General features: G+C 36.3%; 2 protein-coding genes across 3 annotated transcripts; one reads left to right on the forward strand and one right to left on the reverse strand.

Moving 5' to 3' along the window:
* Nucleotides 1-37: 37 nt before the first annotated feature.
* On the reverse strand, nt 38-3,199 carry LOC132184367 (glutathione S-transferase TCHQD). Of its 2 annotated transcripts, none has more exons than XM_059597980.1 (3): nt 3,022-3,199; nt 1,818-2,145; nt 38-708 (listed from the first exon to the last, which is right to left on the reverse strand). In XM_059597980.1, the coding sequence occupies exons 2-3, from the start codon at nt 2,024-2,026 to the stop codon at nt 114-116; spliced, it is 804 nt and encodes a 267-aa protein (XP_059453963.1). In that variant the 5' UTR covers nt 2,027-2,145; nt 3,022-3,199; the 3' UTR covers nt 38-113. The 2 variants fall into 2 exon arrangements, with proteins under 2 accessions (XP_059453963.1, XP_059453964.1); XM_059597981.1 differs by lacking the exon at nt 3,022-3,199 and adding an exon at nt 2,830-2,979.
* Nucleotides 3,200-11,818: 8,619 nt separating this feature from the next.
* LOC132184412 (protein kinase STUNTED) lies at nt 11,819-16,036 on the forward strand. Its single transcript, XM_059598038.1, is given in 11 exon segments — nt 11,819-12,213; nt 12,363-12,460; nt 12,766-13,015; nt 13,102-13,836; nt 13,944-14,192; nt 14,290-14,453; nt 14,549-14,628; nt 14,801-14,948; nt 15,044-15,193; nt 15,411-15,614; nt 15,616-16,036. Coding segments are annotated over 11 exon segments (2,463 nt in total). The 5' UTR covers nt 11,819-12,038; the 3' UTR covers nt 15,826-16,036.
* The last annotated feature ends 2,139 nt before the right edge of the window (nt 16,037-18,175 follow it).

Here is an 18,175-nt window from a genome sequence, read left to right on the forward strand (position 1 = left end):
GCCAATCCCCCACCCCCCCCAAAGAAGGAAAAGAAAAAAAAAACACAAGAATTACTCAAACTTTGAATTTATCTCACTGTTCATTCTGTCAACTGTGATCTATATATAATTTATCAATATCTTTTTAGCATACTTCTGATACGAACAAAGCACCAAGTTTTTATTAGTGTTTTGTACCTTCTCCAGCCATCGAAGTACTTCCCAATAACCTTTTTATAACTAGGCCTCTGCTGCACCCAAATCCAGTACTTAGCAATGTTTGGCCTGCTGCTTATATACTCGTCTTCCAAATTCAAGAGCACTAAACGAGCCAGCACTGGAATGAGCATCACATCTGCCATGCTGAATTCTTCCCCTGCTATATACTCTGTCTCGTTCAGCTGTGTTTCCACTTCATCAAGAAGTCTAATTAAATGCTCCTTGCTCCGTCGCAAAACATCCTGGTTTTTCAACTTGTCTTCTGTCTCATATGCTTCTCTTAGCTTCTGATGGTAAGCTCCAGCTAGATCAGGATGTTCGGCCATCCGAGAAATCACCACCCGCCTTATGAATTTGGACACATAGAACCGGTACTTCTCTGGGATGTGGGAAAGTGTGAAGAACTTAGGGTTCCAGTCTTGTATCTTCTGCATCCAATCTACAACTTCTCTGCCACTAAAGGGGATGTTGTCGCCACCTGACGAGACAATAGCAATTCTTTCTATATACCTGAAATTTTTTATTTCACTTTATTATCTTCCCTCAACTTCAATAAAAATAAAATTGGAGACAATTTCAGGTATACCTTCTACACACTCCAAATAAGACAAAAAGTGAGAAGTAAAGGAGAGGAGAGAGGGAGCCATTTAAAAGTAATAGCAAAGAGGGTGATTATCTAAATTCAAAGCTAAATCCTAACACAAGTTTGTCCTACTTTCTATAAATAATTTACTGTGTCCATTCAGGCATGAATCTTCTCATGATTTTTGGGACAAGGATCTTCTCATGCTAACCTATACATGACAAACTCATATGTGTTGATATCATCCATGCAAAAAAATATATATGGTTAAAGCGTTTCAAACAAAGCTTATCACTTAAAATTATTGAAAAATGTAGTCGTTTCATGTCAAGAGATTTCCCCACCAGCATTGACATCATCATAGCTGTTAAGGTGGTCAATCTGGAAACCAACCACAATGGACAGTGACTATTCGATTATTGCACATCATCAAAAATTGAAGAAGACATGCACTGGGCACAAATAGTTGTGGAACCACCATCCTCATGGTATTGAGAGTCAATGAAGCCAACCCAAAACCTCAAATAGAATAAAGTAAGCCACAATCTGCAGGTTGGGCGGAGAGAGAGAGAGTATAGCAAGAAAGAGTTTGAGAGAAAGCAAATTCCAGGGCCTGAGAATGTATGAGAGAGGCATTACCATATATTCCAGAGAGATTGATTGGGAATGTAATGATTTCATTTTGCCAACTAGAGACAGAGACAGAGAAGAGATGATAAACCTGAAAAACCAAATTGTTAGGTTCTAAAAGATGCTGTGTTAACTAATTTTCAGAGAGAATTTTCTCTTTTGGCGAGTTTCTGTGACAGATTTGCTAAATTTTAGTTGTCTTGATGAAATTAAAAACAAACATGATTTCATCCTGTTATAGACTAACATGAGAGGATCCAGGACAAGCATGTATTCTCTTTGAACAAATTCAAAGGTTAGTTTTTTACATAGAAGTAATTTAACTTCGAAATGCTTCTAAACACATCCACAATTTTCCATATAAAGAGTGACAGTCAACGATGAGTGAAGGATAATATATACATACTGGATTATCTCAATAGTGCTGAAAATGATGTGAGCACCATTCTTGAAAACAGGGAGTTTTCCACTTGGATTCATCCTGAAGAATGAGGAGTCCATGTTCTTGCCTGTTATAGGATTGACATGGTATGATGTGTAATCAATACCTTTCTCTTCCAGGGCAAGTCTCACCTTTTGGCTATCCAAAGAGTATGGGTGATGATACAGCTGCATGATTTTATTAACATCAGCTCTTAAGAGATTACATGCACTGTAAAAAGCTGAGCTCTTTCATATCAACTTCCGATGAGCACACAGGAGTTCAAGAAGAGGGAGTGTGTAAGGGTCTGCAACTGAATGGTAATGGGGAGTTTAATTAGCATCTTATTTTCTCCAAGAAAATGAGTAAAAGGTTAAATTTGAAAAACACACAATCCCACAAATATATACACATATACATGTACACAGAAACGTATTTAGTCAATGAGAAGTTGATATTGGAATCCAAAATGTAGTGACAAGGGGAAAATTTTATAATAAACTTGTGTTCATTGTATCTTCCCTTTGAAGCAGACCTTCAATATTATATTTTTCTTTTTAACAAATGAATAATTGCTTGACTGCAAAAAACTTAAATTGATTGATCAATAATAAAGAAAAATGCATCTGCCCAATTGCAATGTAAGAACCATTCTTGTCTCTCTTTTTTTTGGCCAAGCAAGCCATTGGAGTAACATTCAGTTTATACAGAAACTTCATCAACTCCAGAGTGGTAGTGAAATTTCTGACTGTTACAAGCTTCAATTCAATCAAATTAAGAAAGAAAATAATATATGGCATCAATTCAATTTGAAGAATGAAATTCACAAAATATCAGCAGTGAAGAAACTTCTGCAAATTTCACAGTTAAATCCTCAAACAAGCAGGAACTTGATCAAAGAAGAAATATCTAACTATCACCGCCAAGAAAACAAAACCAGCAAACTAAAACACAACGAAAAAATTAAGGAGTAAAAAAGACGACAGAAAGTAATTACAGTTTTAGCTCCTTAAGCCAACTAGGAAAATGACCCGGATATAAAAATCAACGATTACAGTCAAATTCACGGCACATGTCAAGTCAAGGCACAAAAACTCCTGAAACCCAGCAAGCAAAGCAACCAAATTTACATCAACAACTAAGAAAATCTATGACTTGAATTAGAGTAAATAGAGTGACAGAGACTGACCCAGAAGCCCAGAACACTAGAAAACTTCTACAAGGAGATGAGATGAGCAGTTTGGGTTAGGAGTTGTGTGAGGGCACGTTAAAAATAAAAAGATACCCTTTTGGAGGGACTCAAAAAGTTTAAAGGGAATAGAATTGAAAAGGTGTCAGAGAGAGAGACAGCATAAAAGTGGAAAAGAGTGAGAAAAAAGCAGAAAAACCCAGCTTGGACTTTGCGTCCAGACGGAAAGTGCGATTAGCATTTGAGATACATATGCTAATTGCACTTTCGAGGCACGAAGAGGCGTAGGACTACTCGCTTGGATACGAAGAGTGAGATGTACACGCTGAGACTGAATGGACACGTGCACGTGTTGGCCAAATATTTTCCGTCTGCATGCTAATTGCTACGTCACCCTCACCCACCTGTAAAATTAACCAGTTTACAGTTACTCTATTTAACAAATACTGGGAAACCAAGATCCTCCTCTTGTGAGAATAAGCTTGTATTTCCACATATAGAATGATCATATAATAAAATTTCATATTCCAAGGTCAGGTTGTTAAATTAGAATGATCATATATTTTGTTGACGTGTTAATGCTAATCACTATTCTTACGTCATATTGACGTGGTAGCATCAATAAAGCCTTACTGTTTTTTTTTTTTAATCGAAACTGATTTAAGAGATAATTGACCCTGTCGTCACCGCCCCCTTAAAAGAACTAATGATGTTAATGACAAAATGATAGCAAATCTGCCATTAAGTGAAAATTGAGTACCCATTTCCACAAAATTTAAAAGAGGAGGCCATGAGTAGGCATTTGTTGCTAACACCATGGAGTAGGGCATAGTGGTAATAGCAAGGAAAAGAGGAATAACTTTTCTAAAAAAACAAATGAGAGATATATAGATCTTTGTGGCTATTAACGAATACGGTGCTTGGCACATGTACCATCTTAGCTTAAAAGCTCTATTATGATTACACATCATTTGTTCTAATTTTATTATTATTTTTTTTTCTGAGCATATTCCTTTTTCTAATATGCTAGAACAAGGGGTGGACCCCGATTGCGATATGGGGTGATGGTTTTGTTCCATTATTGGAAGAGGGCAAGAGGCTATGATGGCTTACTTTTAGCACACGTATCTTTGTAGCAATCAACATGTTTAGATCCACAGGTCGATTGTAATCTTTGAAATTTCAATCCAAAACTCGTTCAAGTAGGATGCTTCTTTTGTCGCTAACATTAGAGTACGAGGAAGCCCCAACTTTGTTCAATACTAGCATCGATCTATGGGCAGTTTATGTGTATCTAATTATGACATTCGCATATCATTATTAGCGACGACAATTCGTGTTCGAGTTATATCGAGATATGAATGTAAAATTATATAAGTTAATTATAATCCGAATCATTTAATGAAACAGGTTATACACCTCAATGTAAACCCATTAATTTTGTGTTGGACAAGTGTCGGGTTTGCAAGTCATGTCAAAACTTGCTAACCATAAATGTCGTTTGTCGAGTTCAAGTCGTGTCAAAGCATGAGTTATAAGACTATGTAAGTTAACATTTACTTGACCCATTTAATTAAATGGGTCAAACTCTTCAACCCTAATTCGTTAGCCTTGTATTATATTTGTATTGTATTCATGAGTCGTGTCAAAAATTGACAACCCTAACCACCATTCATGTTAAACTAATCTGTTATTATCTATTATTAACTACTAAGAACTCACACGGTAGGGCAGAATATTGAAACTAGCAACATATATATATATATATATATATATATATATATATACATGGGTCGGGTAACCATATGAGTTGTTGGGTTTGGGCTTAGGTTTCTTGATTTTGTCCACTGCATGGTGGTGTATTCGCAACCTTTTTTAGGGCCTTAGCTTGGGCCTCATAGAATTTAAGATCCTGTTGTAAAACAAGGGAATGGAGAAACTCGGAAATATAGAGGTGTGGTAGATGGATTTAAATTTTCTTATAATTTTAAATTTTTAGGGCATTCTATTGATTATATTTATAAAAAATTTGTAATTATTATTTTCAAATTAAATATTAAATATTTTTCTATATCAATATTTATCACTTTGTTATCTCTTATGTAAATAGTAAGATAATAAATATGATAAATGGTGAAGTGATAGTAATGTGATAAAAATTGATATAACAAAACCTTTACTATTTAATTTGAAAACCATAATACAGGAAAAGAAAAAAGGTCATAGATTTTATTTATTTTTTTACCCCAAAAGAATTCTTTTACCGTGTGGGTCAAGATTGACTGTAATTCATTAACAAAATGGTTACAACCTGTCCAAATCCTTATAGTTGCATGAGAAAGAGTTTTAATGAGGTTTATCTGTCGAAATAAATATTAGGACAGCCAGAGACCAATAATCACAAAAAATCTTAGACCTTTTTTTTTTTTTTTTAAAGCGTATGTATGTGCATTTAGATATGCATGTGAATCCTAAAACTCACATGTAATGAGAGAGATGGATACCTACTGTGGTGTCCACAATAAATGTTGGGATTTTATGGTGACCCATAAGCGAATCAAATCATATATGGTCATATTCACTAATGTTATGAAAATGAAAACACCTTCTCCCAACCAATTGGTCCATCTCATGTGCATATATCTTTCTGGTGAGTCTATTATCTACCTCCACAATCCACAACCATAAATGCAAATGCTTCGGTTGGCGGAAATGATATCATTCAAACTCATTTTGAGGGGCAAGAATCTCTCCATTTTAAATAAAATTGTATCATATATTTTAGGTAAATATCAATTAAAAATGTAGGGCTTTTATAAGCATATCTTATCAACCCCACCCCATCTAAGTTATCTAACCCATGTGGGACTTGCTCCAACCAGGGAACTGTCCTTTCACGTGAAAACGTCCGCAATTTCTTGAATCATCAGGATTTAGGGCACGAAGGCACGAGTTTGTAGGCCATTTGACTTTAAAAAAAAAAAAGCTTAATATATATATATATATTTCTCTTATCTAAGCTACACTTAATTAAATTACCCATTTGACTTAGCAAACTCAACAAATATTCTATACTCATTTAAATGCATTGAATGTATTCAATGCACCAAGTGAATGTTAGTACCATTATTTACATATTTTAAATAATATAACTTTATATATAAATTCTGGATACAAATAATATATTTTTTAGTGTGGTGCTAATGGGAAAAGTCAGCCCACCAACTGACAAGTTACGTTTCGTTTTCTGTCGGTTAAAAATATGTTAGGTGTTCAATGACTTAAGGGCGGGAAAGATGGGGGGGATTTGCTATTGCATTGTTTTCATGTGGTTAATGTGTCGTTTTGTTCTTCCTACTCCCATTTTAACCGCGATTGTTGAGGGCTCTAAACTCTAAGCAAGAATTATTGCCCTTAACCGCCGAAACAAATTGTCATTAACAGAAAAAAAAAAAAAAAAAAAAAAAAAAAAAGTCACTGTAGGGTAGTATTGGATATATATATATATATATATATATATATATATATATATATATATATTGAAATTAAGATTAATTTACATAATATTATATTGGGTAGAGATTTGAGTATGAGTTAAGTGTCAATTTGGTTAAGTAATCATGTAAAATATAGTGAGTTTTTGTTGAGTGATGGCAAAATCCAAGCCATGAACAAGTGTGTCCAATTAATATTTTATACCTATTAATTTTCGATGACAAGAGACAATTCTACATATTGGGTTTTGGCACTTATGGGGACAAAATCCTAGAATTTGATTTGTCGGTGGGCGGTGTGCATATATATGACTTCTGAATTGGCTCAATAATTACTTACCAAAAAAGAAAAAAAGAAAGAGGCTCAATAATTCAATACATTTTTGCCCAAATTACACGGAAAAATAAATAAATAAGATATTTTTTTGCCAATTGATCCCTTCCAAATTTTTTTTTTGGCTCTTAGTCCCCCCAAACTCAAAGCTGGTTTGTCCTGCTCATATGTGGTGGTGATTGATTACTTATTGATTGTGTTGCCCTTAATGTTCTTCATCCAATCATCCCTTATTATATGTTGCATTCTGCGTCTGAAAAGGTAATTTTTAAATTATGTTGGCTAAATTTTTTCAAGTTCAGCCTATTAAATTAATATTTGTTCTTTGAACATATAATTTTTCTATGCATTTTAATAGATTGGGTTAGAACATATTCAACTCGATCTATTAAACCGACATATTCTTAAGGCATATATAAATTTAATTTAATGAAACAGGTTAAATTGAAATAATCAAATTAAATAAAATCAAAGACAAATGCAGTGTTAAGAGGACGAGAGGCACCTTCCTGGAAATCCAACACTTATTATTTTATTGGAATATCTGTGATGAAAAGGAGAGTTAATCTATGGTCACGAAAATTCGTGGACCAAATATGGTGAACAAGGGCGGCCACCATCATATTCATAGGAACCCCACCATTACCTAGTCTAGCTAGTTTACAATAATCAGAACCATAGAATAATTTATCTTATTGGCCCCCCAACAATATCCGAGATCAAGATTGGTGTCTTTGTCTCATTGCTGTGATCTTCTTGTAACATAATCACGCAGATATATAAATTGGCAGCTATATCATGAGAAATGCTAGGTTTTTTTTTTTTTTTTGTTTTTTCAAAAATTTAATTTTCAAATAATATGTCACCATTTATGTGATGCGTTGTTCTTATATCATCAAATAATTAAAATGACAGAAATTTCATTCAAACTAGTCTGAAAGAAATATCTTAAAACCCATGTAAAATAGTGTCAGGTGTCTATAAACATTTAAAATGTACATTAAATTCTTAACATCATTAAACACTTTACACTATTTTATATGGGTTGGAGGATATTTTCTCTAAACTGATTTGGAGGAAATTTCTGTCATAATTAAAAATATTACGCGCATTTTTTTTTTTTTCACATTTCATTTGGCTTATTTTCATCAAATCCAATAATTTAAAATATCAGCTATAACCATTACATGCAAATAATAAGTAATTATTTTCAAAGGTGTCCTCTTCTATTTTTATTTTTATTTTTATTTTTATGATACACTTAGTTTTACCATTTAGGGGTAAGCTAGGATGCCCATTCCAAGCGTTGATAAGCCTAAATCCAAATTGGCCCATCAACCCTATTTCCGCAACTGCATGAAGACTATAACAAGCTGAGTATCACTCAATCTATATGTTAACAGATTTTCAAGGCAATTAACGTGGAAAAAGGTATGAGAGCACCGCTCTCCTCTGTCACAAGGGTAGTTGGCATTTAATGCTAATTGATCCACAACATAAAAGGGGTTATCAAAAACACTTTTCGTTATAACTTGTAATTTGCTCTCATGAGCTAGCTAATTATTATACGCAATCTAGTGGGCGATTCATGACAAGGTCTTACGTGAAAGGCATGTTCTTCAACCGAAGAAAACAAGTTTCAAATGGAAAGGTAAACACTTCACACATTTATTCGAAGCACACATTAATTTTCAAACCTTCTTTCCTTTGAGAAAGTAAAGCTTGTTCAAGTCTTTTATTAACTTGGACATCGAAAGTATTCTCATCGATTCACTCAGGGAGACCTAAACCAATCTCTTTTAGTGTTTACAACTCCCACTAACATGAAGCTGGCCCTGCACATCTCAGTTTCATGAACTTCAAACAAGAATAGCTTAGAAACTAGGAAGTGAATATCTATGAGGACATCCATATATAGAAATATAAAGAATGGAGTAAGTTTAATTATTTGGCCACGTGAAAGAAACCATATTTGGATCCACCGACAGTGCACATTGGCATATATAATTCATTGATTGAAGTTGAGGATTACAAACACAAAAAAAACAAAACCAAATGGTAAAAATGGTAGGAATATCCCAAGGGGTACGTAGGTGCTGTCATGCTGATGCCCAAGTGGAACCCCATGTAGCTTGTGCACATGCATGCATGCAATTCATGGTAGGGATCGGGAGCAAGGGTCCATCCTCTGGCACCTTGCTGTTCCTTCTATTTAGACTCACCCTAGGAGGATAGGGACACTAATTCATTCTCTCTGCAAATTAATACATTAAACCAATTATTATGTAAAAGCTTATGCCTTCTCAGTTTCAAAAAGTTGCTAGATCCTCCATTAGTGCTGCGCATTGGGTGGCTTCTGCTCCTAAAAAAGAGAAAGCTGTTCCTAATAATTGGGTTTCAGTCTAATTTCCACGACTTAAATTCTTGTTTAGACTTAATTTCCCAATTTTTTAAAAGAAATTGTTCATTCAGAATACAGAGAAAGTATAATGTGTATGATATCTCTGTATCTTTAAATTTGATTAAAACGTACAATCATGTCTTGAATATTTATAATATTGTAGATGAATTATCATAATAAAATGAGTTAAAGTGACGTGTACGGGATTTTTATATATACAATTAAATTATACAAAATTGCTTCCCCTAGTGTTAAATCAAATTTAGTAGAACTTTTATTGCGGGAGGTGAGCACGTGGCCGTCACTTGTGGGCCTATGGCGGCGTGGCGCGCGTGTTGGGGCAGGTAACCTGTGGGGCTCACAAAGTACGAAGTTTGCCACGTGTACGAGATGTGATTGAGAATCACGTGATTACAGTGTTACCAAACGACCATGGTGGCAGGAGGAGCGTGGCACGCTGAGTCGATAACGTAACTGCTCTCTTCGGTAGTCATGGGAATATTTAATTAATTAATTTGCTTCACCACCACCGACCAAACTGTTACTAACGCCCGAGTTGAGAGTGCCCAAGGAAAATCCACGCACCCATCCTTTTTTTTTAAAAAAAAAATCTTTTCTAATTTTCGAATATGAAGAAAAATGTTGTTTTCAAAATTTTTAAATTGCTAGTGTTCAATCAGTTTGTTTAACGGACAAGATTAAGCTTTATTAACCAAATAGAAGTAAGATACACAGAAAGAGTGAAGCGGAACAAAGAATTTAACTTTACGGGATCAAACTGCATTTAACTCATTTTATAAGCCAAAGTAAAAAAAAAAAAAAAATTCTAGTTGTTGACCACCAGCCCCTTCCACAACCGATGTGAGATAATTTCAACAATCTCTCTCTCACACATCGGGCCCTAGATAGGAGCAGCGATAATTCGTTTCTCCGGTAAACTGTTGAGTTGAGATTTGTTGATAAACGTGAGCTTTGATACTAGTGTTGGGTGGTTTTGGACCTATCTCAACTCAAAAAGTTAGCTCAAAAAGTGAAACTTTCATTCAGCCCATTTTATTATCGATGTGAGATAACCCCAACACCAACAAACTTCTAGTATATTTGATACATAATCAAATAAAAATGATAAATGATAGGTCAAAATAGGGGGGAACTAAAATTTTCAGTGTGGGGGATAAAACTAAAAAATAAAATAAAAATTTGAGAGATAAAAAATTAATTTTAAAAAGATTATAGAGGTATTTAAAAAAAATGAAGAATAATTGAGTTGAGGCTTTGAGGACTTCCGCTCCGGAGCTGAGTAATGTAAAAGTGTAAAGTGTGATACAAATGGGTATTATGATTAGACTTTGGTCATCACACTTAATTTACGATTAGACTAATAAAAATATGAATATTCCTCCTATTAATGGTTTGTTTATTCATACTATATGGGGGAAATTATTATTGATATCTATCTACCTTGCCTGCCCATTAGTGTTAGCCACGAGTAATCACATGACAACATAGCTTTTTGGATGATAGTTGACGTTCAAATAGTGACGCAAGATGTAAATAACTTGTACAATGGTCACATTAACTAATACCTAAAAGCATGGCTTAGTTTTCATACCTAACCATTTGCACTTTGAAATTGCATTTTCCATATTTTTTTAAGCCAGAGGTGCTCATCTGATTTGATTCAATCTATTATATTGATATGTGAAATTCTAACGATCCAATTTAGGATTAAATAAAAAATAAAAAATAAAAACTTTATCTTTTGATTGAATATTGGATAATTGTGAGTACTTAGATAAAAGCGTGTACAAATTGCATAGCTGAATTTCATTTGGACACCTTGCTTTTTGTATGGTTTAGTTCATTAAATAAAATTTGTTAGTTATCGTGTGATATCAGCATTTTGGTCATAGATGATTAGGTAATAGCGTAGAGGTACCAAGATTAGACTGAAAAAGAATTAATTAGTTTATCAAATTTGATTAGCACATTCCCTTGTTTTAATATATATCACGTGTTGTATTCAAAAAGTAGTTTAATCGATTAGGATCATGCTTAATAAAGCGGATGTCACTAATTTAATTTTTTTTTTTCTCTCTTATGGGTACACGTAAAAAAATATATATATATATCACGTGTTAGAAATTTGTTACCTAATTGCAACAAATTTAATGCGTGGAGGAGCCAACGAGAGGGAAGGACGTGAACCGCCGAAAAAGACGGTCCACGAAACCAGAATGAGCAAAACTTGAAACACCGCCTCCACAAAATTATAGGCTAAGCCAAACACTTCCCGGTGGTGGTCCCCACTCTCAGTATACTTATTACTAACTATTATTAATTATTAATAATTATGATGAAGATGTTGATTTTCTAAAAAATAAAAATTTGGTTTTATGATCCAGTGCATTGAAACTATCTTACCTATACTGCAACTTACCGGAGAGCAGTGGGGCCACGTTGAATGCAGGTACAGAACAGTAATCGCTTGCCATAGAAGCTAATAAAGGGTGCAATAATAGGAAGCAACGGTTATAATACCGTAATCAGAAAGCGAGTCATGGTGGGAACAGTACAGCGGAGTGTATTATAAACATTCCTTTCCCATCTCTCTTTCTAGTCTGGTCTGCGGGCTTGAAAAGCAAACCAACTTGACGGTTAGTGGAAACCAAACTCAAATCCGCTTAAAAATCCGAGGGTGTGTATATGTTTGAGACGGCGATCACCGGCAGCAAAACGACGACGTGGTTGGGATTGATTTGACCAGGAAAACGACAGCGTTTAGAAAATGCTGCAAACTGGTGTGCCCGGGGAAGCCGAGGCCTTGGGCGACTCCGGTGGCCGGACGGTGGTCGTAGGGGTGAAGCTGGACTCGCCGAGCAGAGAGCTGCTGACGTGGGCTCTGGTCAAGGTGTCTCAGCCGGGTGATCTTGTTGTGGCTCTCCACGTTCTTGGAAATGACGGTAATTGAAAATTGAAGAACTCCTTCAGTTTCATAGTTTGTTTTTCGAATTCCTCGTTTTTTTTTTTTTGTTTCCTTTTTGGGTTCCTGCGTTTTGATGGTTAGAGTGTGGCATTGAGTGTTTGTGGTTGGAATGGATGATATATGTAGAAATTGTCGATCGAGATGGGAAGTCGTCGCTGCTTTCGCTTGTCAAAGCCTTTGACTCTGTTCTTGCTGTCTACGAAGGTTTCTGCAACCTCAAGCAGGTTAGGTTATTTGCAAAGTTTTGGCCTTTAATTGCTATGATTTCTTATGGGTACTTTTTTTTTTTTGTAGTTCCTATTTGATTGCTTTGTTTTTGGTTGTGAGAGAACTGAGGTAAAACAGAGAATGGAAAGCAGAGTTGTGTGTGTTTTTCGTTTTGTCCTGTTTCGAAGAGAATGAGAAAGATAAATCGAACTAAGTCCAGTAGTTGGACTAAGAATAAAAAATTATTGTTTCAGCATTTTCTTAGCTACCAAAAAAGGGTATTTTGTTGATGAGTGGGGAGGGTTTGGTGGAAATGTTGCAGGTGGATCTCAAGCTTAAAATTTGCAGAGGTACATCAGCTCGGAAAATTTTAGTTCGGGAAGCAAAAGCTTACTCAGCTGCTAAGATTATAGTCGGAACTGCTCGGAGCCATCACAAAATCCGGTCATCGACCTCGGTGGCTAAGTACTGTGCTAAAAAACTGTCCAAGGATTGCTGGGTTCTTGCTGTTAATAATGGGAAGGTTGTGTTTAAGAGAGAAGGCTCTCCAACAACTATCGGTCACTCAAAAGGTCTTAGATTTTCTATTGATTTGCTGTTTTTGAATGAAGTTTCTCATGGTTGTAGTACAATTTTCTTAGTTATGTTCTTAATGCAGGAACCGAAGATCATCGCCGAAATCGTTTACTTAGCATGATTCATGGGACATGGAGTAAGAACACGAAAGTACTAAACCAGGGCAATGCCAGTGTGAGCTTAAAGGAGAGATTTGAGGAGCGTTCTTGCCAAGAATTGGAGCAGGGCTTTGCTAAAGCTGCTCTGGATTGTAGAGAGAGTGCTGCAAAGGAGAAGTGCTCAATTTGTGCACCCAACTCTGAGTTGCCGGATAATTATTGTGACCAATCTGCAGAAGAGTCCTCTGGTGATGGAGGTAAAGATAAGTCTTTGGCTATAGTGCCAGTACAGAAGGAAGAGGCATCGTCTAGTTTAATTTCTCTGTTGATCAAAGAATTACCAGAATTAAAACCTGGTTGGCCACTACTCCATCGTGCTATTTTGCCGGATAGAAAAGTTTCTGAGAGGTCTTCGGTGCGGCAGATCTCTGTGGTTCAGTGGGCATTGCGGTTGCCTAGTAGGCATTATTCATGTACTACTATCTCAGATCACAAACAAATTAGTTATGATCAGGGTGAAGACCAGTCGTCAAACTTAGATGGTGAAAGTGGTGCAATTGTTCTGGTCGGTACTGAGACATTGGCCGCTCCACCTTCTCCTGAACACTGTCCCAGAAGGCTACCGAAAGAATTGGAGGGTCTTCATGAGAAGTACTCATCAACTTGTAGATTATTCTTGTATCAGGAACTCCTTTCAGCAACATCAAATTTCTTGCCTGGTTTGTTTTGGTCCACAATTCATATTTGAAACAACTTAGCTGGGGATTGGGATCCCTTTAATGTTAATATGGTCTTAAATGAGTTTTTTTTCTTCTTGTAATTACAGAAAATTTGATTGGGAAAGGAGGCAACAGTCAGGTTTATCGAGGCTGCCTTCCAGACAGCAAGGAACTTGCTGTGAAGATCTTAAAGCCATCTGAAGAGGTTTTGAACGAGTTTGTCTTGGAAATAGAGATTATTACGACCTTACATCATAAGAACATCATTTCTCTTCTGGGGTTCTGTTTTGAGGATGGCAATCTTCTCTTGGTTTATGATTTCTTATCAAGAGGAAGCCTTGAAGAGAACCTTCATGGTATACAATGATTGCTGTAAAACATATCAATTTGTATGCTACTTAATTCTGATTGGTTTCTTAATTTGCTTTATATGTTTTTGATTGCTTGTATCAGGTCATAGGAAAGACCCGCTTGCATTCAGCTGGAGTGAGAGATATAAAGTGGCAGTGGGTGTAGCTGAGGCCTTAGAATATCTGCATAGGGGCTGTGCTCAACCGGTGATCCACAGGGATGTTAAATCGTCAAATATACTATTATCTGATGATTTTGAGCCGCAGGTGATGCATATTTTATATCTTATTTTTGTTGAACTTCTTTTTTCTTTATTTATTTTGAATTTTGGGTGCTCATGTTATCTATCTGGTGCCTTCAGCTCTGTGATTTTGGACTTGCAAAATGGGCACCGACCTCTTCATCACATATAACCTGCACTGATGTTGCAGGCACCTTTGGGTTTGTAACTACTACTCCAATAGTTTTAGTGTCCATGTCCTATCTGCATAGTTGTCATCCCCCCCCCCCCCCCCCAAAAAAGAAAAGAAAAAGAAAGAAACAATGATAGTTGTTTCCCAAGATACAATGAAAGTTTTTATTAACTATTTTCTAACAATACTTTTTGCTGCAGTTACTTGGCTCCTGAATACTTCATGTATGGCAAAGTAAATGACAAGATTGACGTCTATGCATTTGGTGTTGTACTCCTTGAGCTTCTTTCAGGAAGAAAGCCTATAAGCAATGATTATCCAAAAGGCCAAGAAAGCCTAGTCATGTGGGTATGTCCTCTTCACTCATGGGGCTCACCAGCACTGAACTTACCTATCTTGATGTTTTCTCTTAGAAAAGGATTGAATTACTCTTTCTTGTCCAGGCTAAGCCAATTCTAAATGGTGGGAAGGTGTCCCAATTATTAGATCCGAGCTTGGGTGATAAGTATAATCAGGACCAGATGGAAAGAATGGTTTTAGCAGCAACTCTTTGCATCAGGCGTTCCCCACGAGCACGGCCTCAAATGAGCATTGTGAGTCATCTCTAGCTCTTCTTCATAGCTTTCTAGCAATTAGGCTCATAAATAATATGTTTTTATGGTTGAGGAGTCTGACCCATTTAATTAAATAGGCAGAGTTAGGTGGACCTTATATAATCTATACTCATGTCTCGATACGATTTGAACCCGGCACATAACCACAAATTTTCCTCATGTGACAAACAAATATATATGTTCCTGTTGGCCACAGGTTTCGAAGCTCCTTCATGGTGATTGTGAGATTACAAAGTGGGCAAAGCTACAAGTTAATGCTCTGGAGGAATACGACGTGCTGGATGGCGAAGCTTGTCCACGTTCTAATTTGCAGTCGCATCTTAACCTCGCACTGCTCGAGGTGGATGACTCACTCTCCATAAGCAGCATCGAGCAAAGTGTTTCATTGGAGGACTATTTAAAAGGCAGGTGGAGCCGCTCATCGAGCTTTGACTGACCATGTTTCTGTGATTCTTTTGTATATTCTTTTGCCTTTTTCCCCTCCTTGCCATTGGCTTTTGTTTGTCTTCTCTGCGTTTCACATGGAAGGGTTTTGGATGAGAGGTTGTTTGCGGGTGTGCCCTCCTCCTTCCCTTAGCAGTCGGGAAGCTAGTCTTGATTTCATGGGCTAGTTTACCCTTGAAAAAGAAGAAGGAAAAATGTGTGTTTTTTTTTTTTTTTTTTCATTCTTAGATCTCAATTAGATCAAGAGTGGAATATCTTGTAATTTTGAGAGATGGGGATGTTTTGATTCTCGGAAGAATGTTTCCCAAAGTGTGCACAAGCAAACATTGTTCGAATTGGCTAATAAGAGCAATCCTGCTTTCATGCTTGATTTATTCATGATCCGAATACGTATCTACATTTGTTGCGTGATCTTTTGATGCACAATAACTATTATGCATTTCCATTACTAAACAAAGTGCTATTCATAGGACTATATGCTACCATTTTAAGCGTTTTATATGGCTTAAGCGTTTGATTGGTATTCCTTCATATCTTACAATCTCAAATATCTCACATGACTAAGCGCAATCTTAACCATACGTGTATAGAATCCCGTTTTGAATGATAAATTTTATTGGTTTATGTCACTGTACAAGTCTTGGTCATCCCTCAACTAGCCACAATTATTGTTGAACCACGTTCTCCTTGCTTTTTCCTCCAAAGCCACTTTGATTTAGATTCCTTCCCACTTACCGTCAACCTTATTGGATCCTCGTGTGGTCTTAAATTTCTTATTTATCCCCATAGCCCACGAATCCTCCTATAATTCATAAAAAATATTGACAATTGCTAAAAAGTAGTGTCTCCAACCCCACGAAAGCTACTGGCTACTGCTATAGAAATTGACTGCCACTCGATAGTGGTGTGTCCTAGTCAACAGGTCTCCCGCCACCGACACCCCCATGTTCACTAGAGAGTTGAGACACCCGCATGCATACACCTCTCTTTATATCTTGTAATCAATGTATCATGGGGTACAACATCACTTCAGCATTTCCCCTTTCGATAAATTACTCTCAAAATATCTGAGTTTTGCCCTTACCACAAATAAAACACATCTAACGTGTATCCATATGGACCATATCCACGTTACCATTTAATGTAGCCAATTATGCCAAAACTCCAGAAGAGGGGAGCCAAGCCTCATTAGCCCCTCTAATAAGGGAGTAAATCTACCCCTGCAGAGGTGTGGGGCTAGAGCCACCCTTATCGCTAGGGTCGGCTCAGTTCACCTGGCACGAAGTTGTTAACTTGTATATAGGTTTACAAAAGTTGGGTCTTAGATGAGGCTCAGTTAAGCTCCTATCATATCTCTTAATCTATAAAGCCCAAAAGAAAATTACATTTTGCCTCTACTCAACTATCCTATTTATACACAAATTTGGAAACACAATCCCAAATTACTGTAACTAAATTAGGGACGAGTGTTTCTGATATTAGAAAGATTATCACTTGCTAATCACATTGGTTGTAACTGGGAAGGTTTTGCCTTCCTTGTCATGCACAGCTGGTCTTGCATATCACGCACGGCAGCCGTTCTACCCTTTTCCTTAATGGGCTGGTGCAAGTCTCTTGATTGCTGTTCACTTTCCTTAACACTACCCTTTAGCTGGAGTGGACATTGATGACACCCTACTTGTGAAGGAGATAATGAAATTGGGCTAAAGCAAGTGCTTTAGTACTGAACAAGTCCGCTGGTTGGTGACTTATGGGCACGTGGAATATTCAAATCAAGCCATTACGAAGCTTTTCTCGAATAAGGTGACAACCAATTTTTATATGTTTTATTTATTTATGGATCACAAAGTTGAAGGCTTTATGAATGGCCGCCTTATTATTATAAATAAAATAATCTGACAACTGTGGATCAGTGGATGCTTTGGTGAACAGGTCAGCTGATTGCTGACTTGTAGAAATGTGGATTTTCCTCTAAGAGTGTTAGAATGAGAGATTAGAGTGTTATGGCAAGCATTTCTATTAATAATTGTAACATTTTGACCATATGATCAATAAGGATCTAAATTTCTATTTTAGATTATTAAAGATTGAAGTTTTGTTCTTATGACAAGTAAGTCATTTTGTTATATATTTCTTCTAATTTTTAGCATTGTCAACTATCATTTTCTTCATGTCACTCCAATCAAAACGTATCATGTGTATCTATATTCATGTTACCATGCCACATAAACAATGGTGTCCAAAGCTTTTAAGAGAAAAAAGAGATAGGGTGGGGATGGCTCCATCCTCACAATGGGACAAAGAGGCTAGCTCCACCCTGGCCCATCTATGTGGGAATACTGGAATAGAGATCTCCACCCCTACAAACATGCAATGGGTGTTCAATTGATCAAAGTAGGAACATAACGATTAGATCGATCATTTGATTGTTGTCTGATCAATTGAGTCAGAGTCAGTGATGGAGTGTGTTCCACATGTGAGTAAAATAGTGCACTGATCAAACAATAGAAAAAAAAG

Source organism: Corylus avellana, chromosome ca6 (genome assembly GCF_901000735.1).
Source record: "Corylus avellana chromosome ca6, CavTom2PMs-1.0".
Taxonomy (NCBI): domain Eukaryota; kingdom Viridiplantae; phylum Streptophyta; class Magnoliopsida; order Fagales; family Betulaceae; genus Corylus; species Corylus avellana.